The sequence below is a fragment of the Rhipicephalus microplus genome, chromosome X (assembly GCF_043290135.1).
Source record: "Rhipicephalus microplus isolate Deutch F79 chromosome X, USDA_Rmic, whole genome shotgun sequence".
NCBI classification, from domain to species: domain Eukaryota; kingdom Metazoa; phylum Arthropoda; class Arachnida; order Ixodida; family Ixodidae; genus Rhipicephalus; species Rhipicephalus microplus.
Window position 1 is genome coordinate 346,201,422 of NC_134710.1, and position 25,281 is coordinate 346,226,702.

Consider the following 25,281-nt stretch of genomic DNA (forward strand, 5'->3'; position numbering starts at 1 on the left):
AAAATTTTGTTCAGTATCTGTTTAGACACACTTGACTACTCTGACCCTATCTGTAAAGACCGCTTTGGTTTAGCATTAAGTGTGGGCCTCAGTAGCACTTAATTTCTGACCAGCAGGGTCATCTAAGCTCGAGCAAAGAATTTTGGCTCATGCAGTGCTTTAACAAGCCTCGAAGATTTAAGGCCGAAAACATAAGTCAGTACTCAGGACCATGCTTGGTTTTTCCACCATACTATAAGAAAACAGTGTGTGAGGAAGAGCAATTCTTTTTTCCAGATCAGTGCGGAATATAGAGAGATGAGATCACTGAGAAAGTGGCACAGTGTGTAGAGTGTGAAAAGACACAGGGAGAGTCTGTGGAGCAACTGTGAGAGCAGAGTTCCCAACAAGGCAGATCATACACACTGGTAGTCATGATTATTAGAAAAAGCAGTGTGCAAGGAACAAATTTTTTTTACAGATGAGAGTGAAATACAAAGAGAAGAGTTGATGTCACCGAGAAAGTGGTACAGTATGTAAAGTGTGAAAAGACGCAGGAAGAGTGTGTGTAGCAAATGTGAGAACAGAGTTCACGGCAAGGCACGTCACACACACCAGTAGTCATGATTATTAAAAAAAAAAAAGCAGTGTGCGAGGAAAAGCATTTTTTTTTCCAGATGAGAGTGAAATACAAAGAGAAGAGTTGAGGTCACCGAGAAAGTGGTACAGTGTGTAAAGTGTGAAAAGACACAGGAAGAGTGTGTGTAGCAAATGTGAGAACAGAGTTCACGGCAAGGCACGTCACACACACCGGTAGTCATGATTATTAAAGAAAAAGCAGTGTGCGAGGAAAAGCATTTTTTTTCCAGATGAGAGTGAAATACAGAGAGAAGAGTTGAGGTCACCGAGAAAGTGGTACAGTGTGTAAAGTGTGAAAAGACACAGAAAGAGTGTGTGCAGCAAATGTGAGAGCAGAGTTCACAGCAAGGCACGTGACACACACCAGTAGTCCTGATTATTAAAAAAAAAAGCAGTGTGCGAGGAAAAGCATTTTTTTTCCAGATGAGAGTGAAATACAGAGAGAAGAGTTGAGGTCACCGAGAAAGTGGTACAGTGTGTAAAGTGTGAAAAGACACAGGAAGAGTGTGTGTAGCAAATGTGAGAACAGAGTTCACGGCAAGGCACATCCCACACACCGGTAGTCATGATTATTAAAAAGAAAGCAGTGTGCCAGGAAAAGCATTTTTTTTTTCAGATGAGAGTGGGATATAGAGAGAAGAGATGAGGACACTGAGGAAGTGGTACAGTGTGTAAAATGTGAAAAGACACAGGAAAAGTGTGTGCAGCAAATGTGAGAGCAGAGTTCACAGCAAGGCACGTCACACACACCAGTAGTCTTGATTATTAAAAAAAAAAGCAGTGTGCGAGGAAAAGCATTTTTTTTCCAGATGAGAGTGGGATATAGAGAGAAAAGATGAGGTCACTGAGAAAGTGGTACAGTGTGTAAAATGTGAAAAGACACAGGGAGAGTCGGTGGGGCAACTGTGAGAGCAGAGTTCACGGCAAGGCACATCAGACACAGTGGTAGTCCCGATTATATCGAGTCAGCACAGAAAAGCTGGGCTGAACTGGTGGGAAGCACCAAAAAACGCCATCAAAATAAAACTTTTCTGATCATGGGCGGAGGCAAAGGATCTTTTTTAGTAGTGCGAAAGCTACCGGTTGAGTCGAATTCTGGACCCAGGCCATAGATTTGTCCGCAGTACTTGGCATCGTCAATCTGGTCACTGAAGAACACTTGCCGCATTTTAAAAAAGGCTCCAGCTGTAAGCAAGCTGTCACTGCCTGCCTGATGATGTTGTCCAACACGTTCTACGTGAAGTTGGTTTGCCAGTTCTTGTAAGCCTCCTCGAAAGGATTTGCAGCCCCTCATGAGAAACTTGAGATCATAAATCTTTGGGAATATGATCCGCAGCAGTTCAAAAAACTCACCGACGTTTTCAGGCAGGTTTTGATCTAACAACAGCTTGATCATGTAGCCAAAGTCATACCCACTATGAAAAGTGAGCCACCGGACATTTTCAGAGTAGACAATACCAGAAATCGTGAAAAGCTGTGCAAATTCGTTTGGCTCAATGCCTTCTGCCCTGTGCTTTGCAAACTGTATGCCCGAGTTGACTAGTAGAAGAATTGAATCTTCTGCATGCATGTCTGCATTCAGATTGAACTTGAAGTTGAACTGCCAGGTGCAGCAGTCTGGGGCTGGGTTTCCAGCTTCATCAAAAAAGGTGAGACCGAGCTGGATTATGTCGAATGAGTTTACGTTACTTCGCACCAGTTGATACTGATAATCTGCGGCACTGCTAAAAAACCCGATGGGATGTGTTACGATTCCTGGAAACTCTGTGTCCATAGCAACATAGTTATACTGCTGGACTGTTTGCCTCATAGCCCGGAATTCTTCCTCAAGGTTAGAGGCCCACACCTCTCGGATACTACCAGGCCTGCTGAGGGCTACAGGCTCATATCTTTCTTTGTCAACACCACTGCCAGCAATGTTGACTCGGGGAATGAACACGGCGCCAGGCCCAGGCAGGATCTTTGCATGGCTGGGGCTGGAGCCTCCACCTTCAAGAATACAACAGCCACTTCCGTGTACAGCTTGGCAAGATTCAGTGCCCGGCCCAGGCAGGATCACTGCATGGCCAGGGCTCCAGCCTCCACCTTCAAGAATAGGACGTCCTTTCCCACGTACAGCTTGGCAAGATTCAGCACCACGACCAGGCAGGATCACTGCATCGCCAGGGCTGCAGCCTCCACCTTCAAGAACATGAGAGCCACTCTAATGTACAGTTTGGCAAGATTAAGTCATGCAAAGCACAACACAGCTTTTGTGCTGCAAGAATATTTCACGGTATTCTATTCATTAGGCTACAAACGTACATTCTGCATGGTTCAAACCAGATGCCACCAAAACTTATTGAAGGGACTGACCATGTTAACACACTACGTAACTATGGTGCAGATGCAGAAACTAGCAGAAGCATTCACATTAATCTGCACACCTTTGTCACAGTAAGGGCACCTTACTTTTGTTTAAAAAGTGTGTTTTTTTTCTTTCTCCTAGAATGTAACAGTTGTAGAAAAGGCCACAAAGTCTCTATGCACTCGGTATTTTTTTTGAATGCTCAACACTGAATCTATAACATATTTTACAGGCTAAGTTGAAACTTTATATAAGGACCTATGTATGCTACAATAGACTTCTTTGTTTATCTCTTCTCATTCAGAAAACTTTATAAACATTCAGTGGGAAAACGACAACTAGCATTTTGGAGCCCAGCCATGAAAATAAACTGGAGCTTGCTGGGAAGAGAGACGCACGTATAGAAAATGAGGAGTAGAGTGGCATACGAGGAGATTGGCTTGCAGATGATAGGTGCGCACTCGTCAATTTTTGTTCTTGTTCATGAACCCACAAAAAAGTAAAAACAAGCACATCATGAGAAGTGGGCACGAATGTGAGGAGCAAGCAGCTTCAAAAGAGGTTGGCTTGTAACATGGCACTAAAATGTACACTGAACAATGTAAATGTGTCCCCCATTCATGTTTTTTTTTTTGTATGTAATCTTTGAACGAATTAAAGATAGAGCAGGGAAAACTGAAATCAGCCACCAGCTGCCGTACTACATGCGGAGCAACACGGATATGTAGAAGCTTCGGCTCCATAGTCTTCACTTTAATGTCAAGATAAGTTGTCGCCGAATATATAGCAGGTGTGTGTGGCATTGAAGATTGTATTGGCAAGTGGCCTGAGCACATGAAGAGTGATCAACGTGAGGGGAAATTCTATGAAAGAGAATACATGTATGAAATATTTTAGCAAAAATAAAAATTAAAGTACCTTAAGAAAAAAAGAAAAGGTCGGTGCACAGCAGTGTTGCAGAATAGGTGCTTGCATTCCATTCCTATTCCATTCCAGAAAATAAGAATTTTTCCAGAAATAAGAAAATAAGAATCTGCCACAATTGCATTCCTGTCAATTTCTCAGAATGAGAAAACTTAGCCCATTCACACTTTGGAAATGGCCGGGCAGTTCTATTCCATTCCAACACTTTTTAAACGTGGGAAAGGCATCTTGACAGTTTTACTGAGTTAAGATTGAATGCCCCATAAAGCAGATGTCATCAGATGCACTAATAACTGCAAAAGTATGCAAAACTCGTAAAGATCGAGGGATTACAAAGGCCTGACGACATATCTCGGCCCTAATACAGAGCGACATGGGATTTTTCAGTGCGAATCCTCGTGTGAGGACTCGGGGAGGCATCACCATGACCATAATTACATGGCCTTTCTGGCTTCCACTGGCCTACTGAACCAATGCTTTGAAAAGTTTTTCTCTCTCTGTATGGAAGGGGTACAAAGCTACCACCTTCTGTCTCCATACAGAGACTCTTTAAAATTGTACACTGTGCTGACCTGCAAACCTTCACAGACAGTTTCAGGTAAAGGCACCCATGTGGGCACCTTTGCCACATAAGCTAGGACGAAAAAGGACAACGCTAGTCTTATTACATCTGTCTCATCATTGTTTTCGTGCTGGTTTTTACTGTGTATCCTCTTGTCAAGACAGGGGGGAAAGCATTGCATAAAGCAAGGAGGGGGAGTAGAATGTGAGACAGCGTGAAGTGCAGGGTACACGAAACCTTACAGAGAACACAAGCATCACACAGCGCCACTCAGCGTCACCACTAAGAGAAGCGCTTTTTTAAGACACGTCCGAGTCGCCAATGGTGACATGACCGAAAACAAAGTGAAGGGTGGGAGACAGCAGGTGGCTTGTGCCCCACAAAGAAAAAAAATCACAAGCCACAAGAGATTCTAAGCACAGCTGTAGTTCTGCACGACAGATACCAGTGGCATAGAGCCACAGTTGCACAAAAGAATAATAAACATAATAATTGTTAGAATCTCACATCCCAAAACTACCTCTGATTACGACAGTAGCCATAGTGGAGAGTTCTGAAAATTTCGACCACCTAGGGTTCTTATCGTCAACCTAAATAAAAAAACAAAGGCCTCAAGCATTACCGCCCCCATTGAAAATGTGGCCTCCACAGCTAGGCCTGCAACTTGGGGGTAAGCAGCCGAGTGCCTTAGCCACAGACCGCCATAGCGGGTGAGAATAAAGACTAAGCTTGCAGTAACTGTCTACATAAGGACATAAATGTAGCAGGTGTGCTGCTTATAAATCGACCATGCTTGTTACTTGTCAAGCTATTTTAAAAGCACTGCTTTATTGTTAAATTCAAGGCTCTGTTTAACTAATGTCCGAGGTTTGAAAAATAATGCGTAAAAAAAAGTATCTATTTTTGGAACAAGATGTGATTCTATCCCCGTTCCATATCGTGGTCGCGAAAACGTGGAATGATGCCGGAGTCATTGTAATTCCGGAGTGCCAACTCTGCAACATTGGTGCACAGGGTAAATGATAAAAAACGTCATATATGATTTACCCTGACGTCCCCAACAGCGAATATATTTGGGCACAGACTTAGTACCTGGCATAAGTGTAGGAGGACATGGAGGCAGTCGGTTTCTTTAACGATAGAATCCCAATTCAATCATTTTGACATTGCAGACATGTACCACACTTGCGATTGATGAAACTCGCAGTGATGTTTATAGCATCAGTGTTCTCCCGATCAAAAAATCGGCCACCACAACGTGGGCCTACTTGCTGCCTACCTACCGTGCGGCTGGTGACAGCATTTAAAGACTCGGGTGGAAAAACGAGTTTTCTTCAAAATTACCGATTTCTTTATTTTCACCTGTTTACTGTTCTGGAAAAAAAATACATGTGGAGACTTAACTGTAAATGCTTTGAAATTGCATCAAAAGAGCACAAGGTGCCTGTTAAAAGGCCCAAAGTGTGCAGTTTTGGAGCATCTTGCCACCAATAATGCGCTGCCACTCGCCATTGTGTAAAAGTCGAGTGAAGAGTCTATCGAAGAGAGGAGAAGAGTCGAGCCTCAGTCTTCAAATAACGAGTTTCCCTCGCTGATCAAGAAATAACAAAAAGAAGCACGCTCTTGAGCATTTTTAGAGCACCACGACTGGTTTATCCTGGTTTATCACGTGGTACGGATCGAGGACCGCCATTAGCCGCTGCATGACTGTATGTGCTGTGAAGCCTACTTGCGGGTTCCATGTCTTGTCGAGCAGCACAGCTGAACAATGCTTTTGTCATGCATTTATTTCCGTCATGAATGAAAAAAGCCATTGCTCGTGCGTGAAAGCCATTGTGGCAGCACGCTCTGTAGGAATAGGTTTCAAGCCGCTGGTTCGATTTGCGGCAGTTGTTGACTTGCAAAAGCCAATGCATCAAAAGTCATTTACAGCCATCAGCCGGAAAGATCGTCATGCAGGGATGGATGACGTCAGGGCCAATCTTGCGAGACTGAAGGAGCCCACAGTGAGGGAACTCAGCGGAACTACACTGCCATTATGTACGACGGTATGTGGCACAAACGTGGCAGCAAAATGGCATTGGCACTGTTGTGTCCTTCGATACTGGACATAGTTTAAGTTTCGCAGTCCTGTTGAACTTTTTCTTAGCTTGCAGTCGGCAAAAGGCTCTGCCAGATGGAGCGAAAGAACTTTGCCAAGCCTTTCATGACTCTGTCTGTGAGCGAAATTTCTGTGAGGAGTCGGCTCAAAAAGTCGAGAGGGACAAACTCATGATGCTGGCGTATTTTTGTGGCAGTGGCCACTACAAGAAGGGTTTTTTTTTTTTTTTGGTGTGCGAATTTCCTTGTATTTAATGACATGTTTCATAAATAAAAACTCAATTTTAACTTCAAATCTCATTTTTCTCAAAACACAAAATTTGCTATTTTTTTCGATGTGCCCCTCGTTTTTCTGACACTCCTAGTGCTCAGATCTGCATAAAATTTCGCCCAACTTTTTTCCAGAGTATCACAAATACAATTATCTAATTTAAATTTAAATAGTCTATTATATAGTGAAAATTATATGCAAACCTTTGCAAGGGTAGGTTAAATATAGACATTTTTACATCTATCATTTTTCATGCATATTACATATTTAGTATGCACTTCATAATTAGTTATTTGTATTCTACACTTTATTTGAAACATTATGAACTATGTATGGTAAAAATTACAGAAGTTTAGGGATGAAAAGAGGGGGAGGCAGAAGGGTCAGGGTTTTCACTTTGTCAAGTCACAGAGCTATAATTATGCAACTTGCAAAAAACTAGTTAAATAATTTAAATCAGCATAAAGAGTTCCATAAACAGCTGAAGTTTCATTGCTCTAGAGTGAACATTAAAAAAAGTGTCGAGTAGTATCTCCCTTTAAAAGCAGAATGTTTACAACGTTAACATAAATTGTTAATAACTTGCTACATGCGGTGCAACACTTTTTGGCTTGCATGCTCATCTACAGATATGGAGTGTTTTCCTGATGTCCTCAAAAAGGGCTTCAGGAACCATTGAAATAATTAGTTCTCTTCCTGAGCTGGTTTCCTTTTGGTTTACACCAACTCATTATGTGGACTTGTATATTAGGCAGAGCATTGGCCACGACCCAGCATATGTCACTGCTAGTGAAAACAGAAGCGACTGCAGTAATCTGTAATGCAACAGATGTTGACAACATTGTTTACTGAAAATTAAGCTAAGGCTACCACAGTCAAATATTTCCTTAGTTTATGAAATCCACTACACTACATATTACCAGAGTTGAAAAGTGTATCAATCTGTGTCCATGAATTGGTTGCATACTTTTCATAAAAGGAGGTGGTTAGGAACTCAGGTGGTGAAGGCAGCATGTAAGCTTTTCGAACAGTGCTTAATCTTTGGCAGTAGTCTATAAAGCTGCATTATTTTTATTCAAATGCACATGGTGAATGTTGGTGCTTCACTGCCATTGCACATGATTTTTTCAAACAGTTTTATCAAGAGTTTGTGTAGTGAAAACACAGCCAAATTAAGAACTTAGAATTCTACTCATTAAAATATTTCTTAAACATCACACTGGAAAATTTTGCGAGAAAGTTCTTACCGAAAAAAAAACCAAGCAAACAGTAATATAATTTTTCCGTCCCATCAAAAAAATACCTCCAAAGATATTCCCAACTGTACACTGTATGAAATAAATGTAGGGACTCTCCCACAAAAGTTGCCACATTTGTTTTGCATATCAAGATGATTTTGTAAAAAAGCAAAATGCCTACAAAGGGGCTACCCAAATACTCCACATTCAATGAATGATATTTATGCAAGGATCTGAGAGAGTGGATTGGTTAGCGAGACTTGCAGTACACCTAATATAACAAGCACGATTTTTTTTGCATTCAAAAAGACCACATAACTTTCTCATTGCATTCAGTATAGCAACCATACTCGGGCACGTATGATAATAGCAACCAAGTGCTTGCATATACACCACTGGAAAGAGTAGAGGCCACTTGTTGAGGTCGAAGACACATTTGCTGCTGCTTAGACACAACATTATAAGAGAATTAACAGACAAAACTGCCACAGAAAGTATAGGGGGGTGTTATTCGAAGTAATTGTAATGTGAGAAAGAAAAGTGGATGAAAGGATACTTAAAAGGAGCCCATACATTAAGACTTCTTTCTTTCATCGATACAGAGGATTTCGTTCCGGCAGACTTAACCCCATGAGGTGTTAAGCAAGGAATTATTGGTCGGCTGCCATCTCGTATATATTTTTAATAAATTATGTACAACATGATACCAAATGAGGAAAAAGTGTTTCACAGTCGTCGTAATGTCAACAGGTAGGGCTGACTGATGTTCCCACTGAAGCAAATGGAGAGAAGGCTGACGCGAAGTGTAGGCAATGTGAGGTCAAGGAAAAAATGGAGAAAACAATGGTTGCCCAGAGTGAACTGCTGTTGAGAATCACCGAGCTGGAGACTGCATTGGTGAAATAGCAAGAAAAAACGAGGGCAATGGGAGAAAGGCTGAAGACTGCTGAGGAAGCACTAGCCAAGGTGAACAAAAGAGCGGCCGACGGTGAGAACAGTAGGGCACCGGCAACCAGAACGGCAGAGAAGAAAGAGCTAGCAAGTTTGGAAAAAACAGGTTCAACTGGCTCAATTGATGCAAAGCCCAGTTTCAGCAGTGTAGTGGTGGGGCTGGGAGGGGACAAAGCAGCCGGTGTCACAGGTGCAAGTAACCCCCAGGTGCAGGACGCTCCAGCTGAAAAGTCACAGCAAGTGATAATCGCTGGGGACTTGAATTTAAATCGATGTGCAGAAGCAATCAAAAAGAGGGTAACAGGTGACAAGAGGGTTGCGGTAGGGACGTTACCAGGACGCAAGATGGAAGCAGTCATGAGGCAAGCGAGCGCAAAACTCAAAACTACAGCTGATAGACGAAACCTCGTGATAATTTCAGGGGGTTTAAACTATGTCTATAATGAAGATATGGCAGGACTAGCGACCACATTGGCGAAAGGGTTCGATGACATGCGCGCCACTTCTCCTCAGGTACAGGTAGTGATATGCGTGATACCAGAGATACCGCTGCTTGACGGCAACCAGCAAAGAGCGGTTGTCAGCGCAAACCAATAGATATGATGGATGAGTCAAGAGAAAGGCTTTGAGGTGGTGGAAATAAACAGAGACGTGCATAGGTGGGCTGGTTTTCAACGAGACAGAATTCACTTCGATGAGCGGCTAGGTCATGAGGTGGGTTGGCTACTTGCAGGACGCGCAGTAGCTTTTTTGGGGGGCACGCGGGCCCTTCGGGGTGCAAGATAGCTAGTAACGAGAAAACAACCAGGGAGATTCTTTGACAGATGGTATAGACAAATACGATTCCAAAGTGGCACCAGTATCCAAGATAGGTAGTGTTCAAGGCAGAAATAGACGTAGCCATGAGCGCCAAGCCAATTCAGACATAGGGTATATTGACATGCAGGGTGGCAGGAACAGGCTGAAGTGGGAAGAGATAGAAGAACAGCTAAGAGAGGATAGGCCGATGGTATACGGTTCGCAGAAACACATCTTAGGGACATGGAAAAACCTCCTAACAATCCGGACTACGCATGGGAATATATTAATAGAACAGAAGGCAGCACAAAGAGGGGTGGTATGGGGGCATTCATTCATAAAAGTACAGACTGGCAAAGGGTCAAGCAGGAGTGCAAGGAACATTTATGGCTAAAAGGGAAAGTGGCAGGCCAAATGACACTCCTTGGTTTGGTGTACTTGAGGACGGGAGCAAAGGCCAGAGAGGAAAACCAGGCAATGGTAGAGTGTATATCAAAGGACATTGAGAAGTTAGGAGGAAAGTGCGAGATAATTATACTAGGGAGATATGAATGCACACATAGAAGATATAGATGGGTATACCGACCCAACAGGCAAAATGATCATGGATATGTGTGAAAGACACGATTTCATCATTTGAAACAGTACCGAGAAGTGTGAAGGGCAAATAACATGGGAGGTAGGAAGGCTGCAGTCGACGATAGATTACGCACTGATGTCACATAAGATGTATGATAAGCTCAGGGGAATCCACATAGATGAAGGTGGCTCCAGAAGTCTGGGTAGTGATCACAAACGTATCAAGCTAAGTTTTGGAAGAGCTGTGAATGTGGGAAGGAGACGAGATGAGCAACTACAGAAAAAGTTTTATTCAGAAAGGCAAATTGAAATAACCACTAAACAAATTGAGAAAGTAATCACTGAGGATAATAAAACAGCGTGGACATACACGAATCTAATTAGAGTGTTTGAGCTAGAGCTTGCTAAGGCACGTGACATGTCACCCCAGAAAGGAAGACACAAACCCAAAAGTCGGTGGGATGAGCAAGTTAGAACAGTCATAGCAAAACGTCAGGAAGCCTCTAGGGAAACACAGGCATGCTAAGCAGCGGGGTGAACCAACAGATGATGTTGAAAGAAAATGGGAAATCTTTCTAAGCTGCAGAAGGGATGCATCCCTTCTGATCAATGAAAAGACTAGAAGAAAGGGAGCTCAGTGGCTAGCAGAAGTACATAAAAAAGATAGAAAGACAACTGCGAAATTTTGGAACCATTTAAACTCCCTAAGAAATGAGACGAGCCTAGAGCAGAGGTTTATAACTACAGCTCAAGGTGCTAGGCTGGAAGGGGATGAAGCTATTGAGTATATAAGAACAAGGCTGACAGAAAAATTTCAACAATAAAGTGCTTTATGCACCACAATAGACAAGGATGAATCAAGTGGCGCAATGGCTCCATTTTCATGAGAGTGGGAAAGGGCTGAGGAGAGGGTTCCTAGTAGTACATCAACAGGCCTAAATGGCGTTCCAATTATGCTGATAAAGACATTAGGTCCGAAGTCTAAGCAGGCTTTGAGAGAGGGAGTGAGCAAAATAATAATCGATGGTGAAGTCCCCGATGGATGGAAACTTAGCAGGATGAGCATGATCTATAAAGGAAAGGAGGACAAAGCTGACATAAACAACTACCATCCTATAACAGTGACATCAGTGGTCTACTGGCTGGCGATGCAGATTATAAAGTAAAGACTACAGGCATGGATAAAGGATGAGGGGGTGCTGGGGGAACTGCAGCGTGGGTTTTGGAAACACAGGAGATTGGAAGACAATCTGTTCTCACTGACACAGTGCATCGAAATAGCAGAAAAGGAACACAGGTCTCTGTGGCTAGCATTTTTGGACATCAAGGGAGCGTACGATAGTATTGTTAAGGACATGTGGCGAATACTGGTCACACTAGGTGTGGAAGATGGGGTCAATAATCTTTTAAAGGATATTTATAAAGGTAACAAGGCAGTTATAAAGTGGGAATACAGGTATCCAAGCCTACAGAAGTAAAACGAGGGCTTAGACAGGGGTGTCTTTTGTCAGCCTTGTTATTCATGATGTACCTATAAGGATTAGAGGCCAAATTAGAGAGAAGTGGACTGGGCTTCAACCTCTCTTTCATTGAACAAGGAAAACTCGTTTAATAGGCACTACCAGCATCGATGTACACAGATGATTTAGTGCTAATGGCCGACAACAAGAAATATTTACACAGATTGATGGACATCTGCGGTAATGAGGGAGATAGGTTAGATTTCAGATTCAGTAAGGAAAAATCAGCAGCTATGATTTTTATTGATAATGAAGGCAGTGAGCTTAGAATACAGGAGGTCACGCTAGAGATAACAGATAAATACAAATATCTGGTTGTAGGGATAAGCAATGGGGCCGAGTACCTAAGGGAACATGAAATATACGTGACGACTAAAGGTAGCAGGACTGCAGCGGTTATGAAAAACAGGGCACTGTGGAATTACAAGAGATATGAGGTAGTGAGAGGACTATGGAAAGGGGTCATGGTTTCTGGTCTGACGTTCGGCAATGCGGTCTTGTGCTAAGATCAGAAGTTCAAGCCAGATTAGAAATCAAGCAACATGAAATAGATAGGCTTGCCTTAGGCGCTCACGGGAATACACCAAATCAGGGAGTACAAGGTGATACGGGATGGACATCATTTGAGGGCAGGGAAGCTAGCAGCAAGATAAAATTTGAGAAGTGATTGAGAGAAATTGGGGAGGAGCGTTGGGCTAGGAAGGTATTCAGCTACTTGTACATGAAGAATTTCGATACAAAATAGAGGAAGCGAACCAGAAAATTGACTGGTAAATACTTAGAAAACAGCAGGGGGACAAACCAAAAAGAATTATCGGTTAAGAAGAAGGTGAAGGAAGTTGAGACTGATATGTGGAGAATCAGCATGATTAAGAAGTCCGCACTAGAGATCTATCGAACTTTTAAGCAGGAAATTGCCAAGGAAAAGATTTATGATAATACTCGGGGTAGTTCTCTACTGTTTGAGGCCAGGACGGGAGTATTGGGAACCAAGACATATCGGGCCAAATATGAAGGGGTAGACACGGTATGCAGTGTGTGTGGAGAGGAAGAGGAAAATGCCGAACACTTAATCATGTTTTGTAAAGGGCTTCACAGGATTATGGCGCAGAGATTTTCAAAGCACTGGGGTTTAGGGACAGGGAGGGCAAAATAGACTTAAAGGGGATAGAATTAACTGGTAGAAGTTTATCTGATTGGTGGCTAAAGTCAACGCACGAGTGAAAATTAAAACCTTCACTACAAAGTATGAATCCTCCACCTCACTATTTAAAGGAAAAAATAAATCTAGTTTTTGGTTCATTAGGGATTATGGCTTTGTGGCGCTAGCCACTGCCCGATCTAAAGGGTACAGCCATATCAATCCATCCATATAACCGCCATTGTAGCTCAGTGGTAGAGCATCAGATGCATTATTTGAAGGTTGCAGCTTCGAATAGTGATTTCCGCAAGTTATCTTTTCATCCACTTTCCTTTCTTCACAGTTACCTTATAATTACTTCTAATTACATTCCTTTTACTTCTCTTGGCATTGCTGTCTGTTAGTACCTATTATTGTTGCCCTCAAATTTACACTTTGCTGTTGCTTTAATTCCTAAGGAAAGATTACACTCAAACCTCGATACAACGAACCCGAATATAACGAAACGTCTGTTATAACGAAGTGAATGAAGAAATGGTCTCGCTATATATTGTTATGAATATACCTTTGTCACAAATTTTTGGATATAACCACTTCTTTTTGTGTAAGATGCAACTTTGTTACAGTGAGGTTTGAGTGTAAATGCACTGGGCAGATGAAGCTGCACGAGAGGGGGGAGAGGATATGGGGATATAGGACCGAATAAAGAGAACAACCCAAAAGTTATCACATTAGCGAAAGCTCCAAATTTCTTCACTTTCTTTTCATTAAGCACTGCTCACACTTTCATAGTGGTGAAATAATATAATGAAAAGAAACATGGCATATTATAGTTGAAGTCTCGTTTTTCTCATGACATTTAGCCCAATTCCTGAGCAGCATTACTGTAAAAGGTTCTGATTACTGGCATCATAATTGAATGAATATTTGAATAATTACCCATTAACTGCAAACTCAAACCATACTTAATGCTACACATTGCCATTCATGATTGGTATAAAAAGATTTCACAAATATTGCTCACTAGTTTATACTCAGAGAACAAGGTCAGCTTTGATGTAAGTATTTTGAAGGTACACTGAAACCTAATTACTATAATTAAGTTGTATCTTGGACAAAAATGAGTTTGTTATATCCACAAACTCACTATAAAGGTTTATTCCTAGCACTATATTGCCAGACTTTTTTTTAGTTTACACCATTAAAACCAGTTGATAATTATATCCAAATTCATTATATTAGGGTTTGAGGTATATATGAAATATTTTAAAACAAAAAAGGGGATGTTTGAAGGGCTCGTTTTTTTTGCTACACCATAAAATTGTGCATACTTCTATCGTAATTGCTACAATGCAGCTAAACCAGAATTACAAACGCTACACTCTTCTCGACTTTGTCATCTGTTAACCTTCAAAAAAAATAACTTCAAAAGTTATAATAAACACTGTTTTAATCACAAGGTTGGTACTGTTTAGCTCCTAACTAGTGCTAGTTTCAAAATCATTTCCCAGTTGCTATACCTTATAATTCACTGTCTTAAAGCATGAACTGCCATACGTGTACTAAAATTATTTTAGGCACCTTACATAGGAATACCATGGCATGATTACGAGGCATGTCGTCAAGAAAGACTCAAGATAAATTTCTAGCAGCCGAGGTCCTGAACATGCACCTAAATTAAGTACACAGTTGTTATTGCATTTATATACACTCATTAAATCGGAAATCGTGAGTGATAATGTGTTAATTGGTAAATCACGTATTCCAATTTCTTGTTCAAGTAATGTCTGGAATTTTGAGTAATGCAACAAAATGAGCTACAAGTGACAACCAATTTCTAAAAATTCTGTTAACTACAAAAAAAAAAAGCTCTCATTACATCATTGTAGTAACATTTTTTAAAGGGACCCTGCAACACTTTATATGAAAGCTGGTAAACATAACAGCTATTGCGTGCTGTGAATTGCAAAAAAATAACTTTATCGATGTGCCTTGTTCATCTGATGGGCAAAAAATATTGCCATTGAGTGCTTTTTAAAAGAGTCATGAACCAGTGTTATGGGCAATCATTGAATGACCTCAGCATCAAAGTTTATTGCAAGTAAGTCAATTGCCAAAAAAAAAAAAATACAATCCAGCAAGATAAAGGGGTTTATTGTGCACTTTAAAGGGCCACTAAAGGCAGACAACAATTTATGTCAGAGTGAAAGATCAATGTTTGAGAACATCTCAAATGTCAATATTATCAATAGCAGTGCTCTACTTAACAAGAAATTGAGTAAATGTATGACACCATATGCACCACAAGTGGGACACTTTCGAATGATCTCGATGAGGTCAAGAGTCAATGAAACAATTTTCAATAAAAAAAATCTTCTGTGTGTCATAGCCTGGAATAAAATGCTACTTGTCTGTTTCAGTTCGATTCATTAACAGAAAATACTTCGCATTACCATGGGGAACAATGCGAGTAATTCCATTTCCATCAGACTGCGCTTCACTCATGCAGTCACGTCTCGATTGTCATTTCAGTATTCCGTAATGCTGCATATGCTTTGCAAGCTCATGAAAGTCTGATGAAAAGTTCGACAAAATGCTGTGTGCATGTGATGTTGCCAGATGGCCGAATTGTGTACGCCGGTTGTGCTGCAGCAAAGAAACTGAGGAGTCTTCTCACCGGGTGCCTTAAAATGCACCACTATGCTGGAAGTGGCTTAGTGCTGTGTCTCTCAGCCAGTGTGACGAGCCAATGTCTTAATGTCCGATTCACCAACGACATTCATCGCAGCAAGCTTTGATGGCCATTGTTGCTGCTGTGGCTCCCACTACTTCTGCTCTGCTGCTGCTAGCATTGGCGGCAGTGCAGTAAGGGGGGAAACATTGGGCAAGACAACTACTACGTCAGAAAGCTCGTCCAGGTTAGTGCTTATGTGCATTGATGCTGTGCAGACCATTTAAGCATGATTTTATTTCAAAATAAGCTTTTGCTTGGTACTAAAGTAGCACTATGAGGTTTTTAGACCATTATTCAGACAATTTACAATGATTTTGGTTTTAATGTCCCTTCAAACCTTTCGCAACCAAAGAAAAAAAAAACTTGCCAAAACGACCTAGCAATTTCTTTCCCTCATCATGTAGAAGTTCTTTTCTGAATAAAATGTTACCATTATTTCAGTGAAGTAACTTTTCTTTTTATTATTGTGTACAAAGCTACCGCATGCATGGTACCAATGCAGGTAATACAATGAAAGGCGAGAACAAGAGGAGGAGGAAGAATAAGCTCGATAGAATAAGCATGGACAAGTGGGGCTCATTACATTAATTAATAAAACTATAGCAGAAAATTCTCATTGATTCCACATGGCTGATGACGAGTGTAGTCATCAGCTTTCCTACTCTAAAAAAATATCTTGATGGCTATACTCGTCCATGGTCGCAAAAAGCTCAAAGAAGCTACGTTAGCAACAGTGATACAACACAATCACTCTCTTCTGTTGTGATTACTGTGGGCATGAGTATGGTTACGTGTAATGTTAGCAGACTATGAAGTGCAGTGCCAGCCCAAGGCAGCACCCAGTGGCAAAAAGCACAAGTGAACCAAACAATGCTGTAAATTTCTGTTGACTATTACATAATAGTATGCCATCTGCTGTTTGACATCAAAAAACATGTCTGAAGAGAGCGAGCACATGTTTCTGTATGAAAAAATGGCAGCTTTGACCTGTGCCTCTCAACTCTATTTACTGCGCATGACAGCAAGATTTGGCTGAGATGTAAACAGCAATGCCTGACATCCACAGAATGTGCTCTCTTACAAAGCCCAAGCGGTGGTTCACGAGTCCTTAAAAAACGACTTTTCTTTATATTGTTCTTTCTTGTACTGTGCCAGCTGTGCATAGCAAATAATAATGTGTATGTGTCAGTACAGGCAGTGTCTTAGCATGCTGTCCCATTAAATCGTTCCTCAAGATATACCAAACCTAGCACCTGTTTGTAGACATTGCTGCTTTAATGAGCCAACAACACTAAGTGTTTGCTCACTACCAATGAAAGGTATAGTGTTCAAGTACTTTGCTGCAGTTAACAAGACACTGGTGTGAATAATTAACAAATTTGTCAATTAACTTTCAAATTATTTACATGAGGGCTAGTGTTTATATATTACAAAGTTGTACTTATACCGAAATATTAATTATCAAGCTCGATGGCTGAAATCAAAATTTATCACGCAAGGCACGCATGAAGTACAACCAATCTATGACATCAGACCAGAACAACCAGTCACACGGGAGCGATAAATTTTGAATGACAGTGCACTGCGTACTTCTGTTTCCATGAAAAGCTGCAAGTAGTCCGACTTGTGCCGGTGCATCACCTTACTTTCGTGCATAGTGTTCTGTGCTTATCTATTAGTCAAAAGGAGTACAAGAAAACTGGAATAGCAATTTTTTCATCATCTAGGAAGAACAAAACACAGAGGAGGCCACTGCGGCACTTCTTGCACAGAGCCAAAACAGTTTTTCACACCTCTTCACAGTGTAAGGGGGAAAGCGGTTTTCTAAAAGTCATCAAGATTTCCCTTACCAGATTTAATAAAACTTCACAGGCATTTTCGTGTTTTTTGCTGATTTCAAATATACAATCATTTTTAAGATATATCAATTAGTTTTTTTTCAAAATTGGTTAATGTTGTTTCCAGGAATAATGAAGCAATAACTACTCACCATAACCTTGCTTTAGACTCATAGCTAGTTACTAGAAAACATAAGTTTCACAAAGGTAGAAATATTTTTTGATATGACAACTATTAACAACTATACAGCATATGAAAGATTTATTTCCAAAATGTGGCTAACTAGTTTTTAATTAATCAACAATTAAAATACATCCAAAATGAAGTACAAAAACTTCTACCCCTGAGGGCAATACTCATGTAGCTCAGTACTGCAACAAGCTTTGCAATTCTAAGTGATTCTATCACTTAGAAATCACTTTCGAAAGGTTGCAAAGAGAAAAATATTTGGGTTTTCACAAAATGCATAAAAATAAATAATGCAAGTTTTCAACCTCATGTAACACAAGACATTAAAATTTTTTTGAGTGGACACTCAGAAGCCATCAGGGATATTACCTGCATGCCTAATGCTGCAGCATACTTCATTCAGGAGCAGCAAGATATGAATAAGCCCAGTATCGTGCATTTTTTTTTCAGGTAGACTATAGGCTATCTAGGCGGTGTAAATTGCTGTTGTGGCCTAAATATTAATCCAAGGTGTGAGAAACTGTCAGCACTTGTGGCTATGCCTGCATGTTGCAAAAATGCTGTTTTAAACTAATTGACTTTTTAAAGGCCCCTGACAGAGAAAGTTTTGTTTGTAACTTTTTTACAGTAATTAGCAACATTGTATCTGGTAAGGCCAAAATTGAATCATAAATTCACTAGTGCATTATAAAATTAATCAGAATTGTTAGTTCAGAACAATTTCGCATCACTCCGAAATACCTGCCTAAACACCATAAGAAACTAATGCGTCATAGCAGGCAGCACCTGAAACTAGGTGCACTAAAGCTTCGGTGATGCTGCACGAGCAGTTTTTAGAGGGAACCGTGGGTCGCGAAGAGTGAATTGATATGGGTGCTTTAAACATTTTCCCCTCAAAAAAAAAAAAAGCATTCCTGGCATAAGCATTCAAAACCACCTTAGGAGCAGATCAACAACAAAGCGAGAGGGTTAATGACCAATAGTTCTCGCGGGGAGCCAGTCGGAGTCTTATGCGTGCCCCACAAACGATGTATGACGTTTACAATACTTACTTGACAGCTGCTACGTTAAGGGGCAGGGGGGCCTCTGTTTACATCAAACCATAGAAAATGTCGATGCAACCTGACTACTCGGGAGAGCACTCACCTCTTCTGTAAAACCAAATTCAGATATCTATGGACAACGCCGCTGACTAATAATCGGTCAGAAAAACCCTTTCCCCCCCCCTGAATGCAGGACTCTAAAACAACAAAAGCATCTCGGGTTTCTAAATTTGGTGCCTGTGTTTCGCTGCACGAGGAGTGTGCGCTCCAGGCAAGATTAGTTTAAAACTTCGTCCACCAAGTTCGATTATGAATATCTCGAACTACGCAGAATTTCAGTGATTTCTGAAAAAAAAAACAACTAGGTATGACTTAAATTGGCACACGCTATAACTTATAAGTACTTGACTTAAATAATAAATGTTTTTTAGCAAATTTTGTTAATTATTCACAACAGCAACATGTTAACTGCAGGAAACTTGTATTTGTATCGTCGCGTGGTACTCATGTAAGAGCAACAGGAGCATCATTGTCATAGGATTGTTCAAAACTTTTGTATTCGCTTACAAAAAAACACCCTATCAATCACAGTAAAGACTAAAGGCACAGCACTAGAATGGGGATATTCATCATAGCATCCATGAATAACCAATAAGAATAAACAACGCATGCACCATTCCTCAAAGTAATGCTAAAATAGATGCCTCCAGCTAGGTCAGAAGTCAACTGCTAATTTCAAAGTGCTATGTTGCTAAAGGACATGACAGTTGTTTTTCCTCCCTATATCCTCCCTAAGGGATTAGTGGTATTATATACTTTACCACTAATCCCTTAATCTTCTCAGTGGCTGCCTCAGCATGCTAAAAGAACAGCAGACACTGAGGCAGTCACATGGTTAGCAGCTGAATGTGAACACTTTTAGACACAAAGAAAAATGAAAGGCAGTAAAACCTGTGGGATGGCTCTCGCTCCTTGGTCCTTGCTTACAGTCACCTTCCCATGAACCAGGCCAGTACACTTCGTCGCAAATCTCTGCTGATCGCTGCCGCAGCATTATGCGAGCCCCCTGTGACGCAAATTGTGCAAGTAGCCATAAATAGCTTTTTTTCCCATAAAATCTAGCGCTGTTCTCTTGACAATACAGATGTCAAGTTTCTACACTTTGAAGTGATTACCCCCCCCCCCCTCCAGACAATAAAGTCGTAGAAAATACCATAGGTCTTAATGGTACAAATAAATAGATAACAAACATAAGTACAACAACGGCGAAATGCACATATATACCCCCTAAAGTGGACAGAGGGATGACTTTTGTCGTAGCTCAGTGGTAATGCATCGGATGCATTATTTGAAGGTCACTTGTTCAGATCCTGCCGGTGGCCAGTTATCTTTTTGTCCACTTTTCTTTCTTCACATTTACATTACAAATACTTCAAATACCATCACCTATACTTTCTTGGCAGTACTATCAGTTAGTTTTCACTTATGTTGCATCTAACAAAGAAAACAAACTCTTAAATCCACACTTTGTTCCTTTATTCATAGCATGGGTCTCATTCCAGTTACTTGGTGCCTTCAAGTAGTATGCGAGGGATTATCACTCGGCTTTCAACTTGTATAAAATCACGAGCTATATGATGCCAACAGGTACATAGAGTGTTCCCCACTCGCCGCAATGGCAATAGGCAGTGCTGACTGATCCTCCCATGTTTAAATGCATATATACAAGCCCCACAAAGTGGATGGAGGGATGACCATCACAGTAGCTCATTGGTAGAGCATCGAAAGCGTTATGCAAAGGCCATAGGTTCAGATCCTGCCGGTGGCAAGTAACTTTTTTGTCCACTTTTTTTTTCACAATTATAATACAACTGCTTTTTATAATATCTCCTATACTTCTCTTGGTATCATTTTCTATTTGTTCTCATTAATGTTCTTTTTAATGCAAAAAATTAGCTTTTTAATTTACACTTGTTTCCTTCAAAATGTTTGACTATATCTTGTCATCCAAGTTGTCCTCAGAGAATGAACAAATACAATAATATATATGGCAATGAAGTACCCTCTTCTAAAATTACACTAAGAGTTAGTACCATGCAAGTAATTTTGGCAGAATTTATGCTGGTATTAGTCATGACATGGTTAATAATTTTATGCAATTAAGTTAAAAACATGAACATCAGAACATTATGGCTGAAATAATTAACAAATGTTAAGTAGCAATGAGACTAACACTCCAGTGGCAGTGCTCATAAAAAAATATCAAGAAGTATCAAACATCTACATGCACTTTTAATTATTAGTGCTACACCAGTGCATGAGTGTAGCATGCTTGTTTGGCAGGTAGGTGTGTAGCATGTAGTTTTACCTTCAAGTGGAAGTAGTCACGACTGCAGACGCAAGTGCTGGTGATTGTGAGCAAGGGGGACTTGGAAGTGAGGGAATCCCTTAATTGAAACTACTAGCAATGGAAAGTGGGATGAATGAGTGCTTGGTGCAAGTAGATGCTTACACAAACATGAATGACTACCTTGAGTAGATGAACATGCACAAGTCCAAATGAAAACATGAGCGGATGTCTAGCTTAAGTACGTATATTCGAGTTGGAGAAGGCAGCAGTGCAAGTGAGTTGACATGACTACGACCATAAGAACACCCCTGTTAGTAAATACAAACATTTCTAGATTACTTTACAAGTGTTTCAAGATGAGAGGTACACCCAAATATATGAGCGTTTCTACAAAAATGCATTAAGCTCCACACCTGTGGGCACTTATGACTGATCATTAGCAGCAGTTGTCGCCTTCAAGATACTTGAACCCTTAGCTTCCTGGCATCCACATATGTGAGCAAAACTCATCAGAGTAGTGGGATCGGGCTATAGTCAATACACTGCCTTAAAGACTGGTTTGAACTGTTGGCATTAGTTCAGCATTTCATCAAAACATCTATAAACGTGTAAACTCTAGTGAAGAAACAGCAGTAAGAGCCCGCAGAACAATGGTGTTCATCTGAACTCGCCTGTCATGGTGTATGCCTACATTTTTCGATAAGCTCACCCCAAATTCCTGATGCTTATTAGATAATTCAGCATTATTTGAAGAAAGGAAGAGTTCACCTTATTTTTGTCCAAGTACAGCAAATTTGCAAGTTTGGTTTTCCCTGCATTATCTACCTTTCTGGACGCCAGGCATACAGAGTTCTGTGTAAGATGCTAACAGAATGCCCCATGGTAGTCACACCAGTTTCACTGCCGTGCGGCTCTGCACATATCATTATATGTAATTTTAGAAGCTATGTTCATATTTTCTCTGCTAATTTATCTACTTTATTCAGTATGTACACTAAGTTATGAAGGCATACATGCCATAATTCCCACAATTTTTGAGATGACTAGCAGAAATGTATGCTCACATTCCGAGAGCACCAATAATTATCCTGTTCAAGCACAGCTATCAACAAGCAAAGGCGTCTTGAACAATGCTACTGCTGATGATGAAAGTATTCAGCTTGAACATAACCATGCATGCATGGTAATGATGATCAACAAAGATAAAGATGACGATACTGTAGAATCAAGAGCTGTGGGCAAGCAAGTGGGCCTTGAACAGGGATAATGATATTGACAAAAGCTTTGAACATGACGATTAAGGTGATAATGAAGAACAATGAAATTATTGAATCACAGCCATGAACCAGTAGCCAAGTGAATGTTTATGATGATGATAATTAATGTGCTGAAGTGATGATGAAGAAATTTATTATGTCCGATAGTCATGATGATAATGAATGAAGTGTTGAGATGTTTATTGGCAAGAAAAGTTTCCATGTATGATCAAGGATGACGAACTCAAAGTAAATGGAGTTCTGGATGCTGGGAACACAGAAATACAGCTAATTTGGCAGGTTTCTGGTTTATTCTCACTTTTGTATGTAAAAAGTTGCTGAGATCTTTGTAGTGATGGAGTATTTGATGTCCACTATATTGGCCAAATCGGCATAGCTGGAAGTCAGGGGGATATACGAAAAAAATATTTGCCCCACTAGCTTGGCCGGGGGGATACGAAGGGTCAAATTGGTTTCAAAAGTAATCACGAGTGTGTATCTGAGTTGGCAACACCTAGCGACATTCCTAGTGCTCCTAATGGAATGTTAAATTTCCCAATACTATTTGAACAAAAAGAGCACTAACTTCTGCAAGTATGGCAGACGAACGACAACCTTTTAAATATCACATTTTTTGGACAAAACCTGCTGCCCTAATTGCTCTTAAAGTGTGACAACATGAAAATGTAGAGAGCCAATTCAGTAATTTGAATATATATGTCACCTTTTTTTCCCTTACCTTATATCTTATTCAATCAGGATGATCTGCACACATATGGGATTTCATGCACCTTTCGTTCTGAAGAAATCTGCAAAGCAAAAACAATGCAGCAGTGAACTACTTTTACTTACCACCAGTGTACAAAAATAAGGAGTGTCGCCAGTTGACTAGTTTGTAAAATGTAGAAAGAGTGTTGGAAATATCCATTAGGTCTGTAAGAATTTATAGCCACGGTCAAAAATTTTACAGACCACGGGAGCACATGGCCCCAGAGCTCTTTTTCATGGCAGCTTGCAATGCTCGAGAGTGCATACCCCACACACGCACATCTTTTTACTTGCCAGTCAGCTCATTGCAGGCACCAACACCAGAACACCAGAGAAAGTGTGAATGCAGGAGAAAAACGCCCAAACAATGTGGAATAAAAAGGTGTGAAAGCTGCTGATCAGCACAATATAAGTTAATAATTATATTAATAACAAATGATAAGGGCAGTGATTGGAGTTAACTGAGAAATATAAGGTATTCCCTTTCAGACGAGCAGTCAAATGTACCCTACACTTTATAGCCGCTGTTCTTACTAATTTGCAATATTTATATTTTACACTAAAAATAAGTTACTTGTAATTTGATTGCTATTCCCACAAACTGCACTTGTTTGGCATAGTTTACTCATGTTGTTAGCTCCCATAGGCTATCAGTCAGGCTTGAATTGAGACATCAAACCTAATTTTGGTACAATTCTGTTGCATAGCTATTGAATATGATGTATTTTTTGATCATGATGACTGAACTGGCATCTTTTTTTGGTTCATATACCATAGCTGTATTTCTTAAAGCTGCACTAATCTCTTAAGTACAAAAAACATGGGGCCCCTGCATTCTCATCAATTAGTTTACGGTCTAGGAAAGCTCCCATATACATACACATGAAATATTATGGCAATGTTTTTTCCCTTGGCAGTTCTTGTGGAGCACTTCTGGTCACAAATTATTCCAAACTAGCTTAAATGTGGTGATATATTGCAGGATGGCAATCTTCCTGTGCTACCATGCAGAGGCACCAGGTTAACAGAATAAATGAAAATACAACTGTCCATATGGTAATCCAGCTACAGCATGCTGTTCAGTTTAAAGGCTGCAGGGGAATCAAAAAGCTGAATGCCTCATGTTTTTTTGTATGTGTGCATAAGAACAAGCCCGGTTTTGCCAAACCATTTTAATCAAGCTAGCATTACCATGAAAAATAATGTAAAAATGAAGATAGTACAGATTATGAAGATACTAAATGATGGATGCGATAGCATGCCTTTGCCATACCTACTTGTAATAAATAACATGCAATTAATTACTTGTAATTAATTATATTATATTAGGAAAACTTTATGACTCGCAATCTGCAAATTCTGTCAATTGCATGCTAAAAGGTGATGCGGAAATTTTCAGCAGTTGAAAATGATGCATCTACACCACAGAACACTTTCAGTCTTCTCCTGATGTGGCATCATGGGTCCACATATTAGAACAAGAAAACTGAGGTGCCCAGTATTTATTTTCTGTAACATCTGTCCCCCTCTCTATACCACTACCTAATAAGATGCCTTCACTCTTCCCTTCAAGCTTTTAATTGGCTCTTTAAGGAGCACTGATAACATTGAATCATTGTTGCAATCACAATCTTGCACAATCCCTAGTATGTTACAACATCGTTCTTCCCACCAGTGCACATATAAAGCATGTTTTCACAACTTTGCTGATGCTTTCGCAATGAGACGGGTGAATAATTTCTCAAAGGACTTCAGTCATCGTATATCACATGTACATGGCAGTTTCTTGACAACCTTAAGCCCCGATTTAAAAAAGCCCCCATCTTGCTTTAGACAGCCTTCAACCTCCTATAAAAACGTATTATAATTTCAAGTGAACACACGCATCAAGTTCAGAGTGGCATCATGATCAATGTGAAACACGGCAGCCCTATGAGCCACAGGTGCACTACATATTCAAACAAATGATCCCTTTTCCTCTCTCAGCCTTTTGATAATTTTCAATGACCAGCATTGGCCATGACGTCAACAAGTCATCTACCCCCACCAAAAA

General features: G+C 40.4%; 1 protein-coding gene across 2 annotated transcripts in view; it reads right to left on the reverse strand.

The window, feature by feature from the left end:
• Nucleotides 1-250: 250 nt before the first annotated feature.
• Nucleotides 251-25,281, reverse strand: part of LOC119185514 (CCR4-NOT transcription complex subunit 7) — a 31,594-nt gene continuing 6,563 nt past the window's right edge. For both annotated transcript variants that reach the window (XM_075879829.1, XM_075879830.1), the window contains exons 2-4: nucleotides 23,200-23,269; nucleotides 19,806-19,920; nucleotides 251-2,799 (exon numbers count right to left, since the gene is read on the reverse strand). In XM_075879829.1, the coding sequence (XP_075735944.1) occupies nucleotides 1,634-2,799; nucleotides 19,806-19,908 (1,269 nt within the window). In that variant the 5' untranslated portion in view covers nucleotides 19,909-19,920; nucleotides 23,200-23,269 and the 3' untranslated portion in view covers nucleotides 251-1,633. The remainder of the gene's footprint in view (nucleotides 2,800-19,805; nucleotides 19,921-23,199; nucleotides 23,270-25,281) is intronic.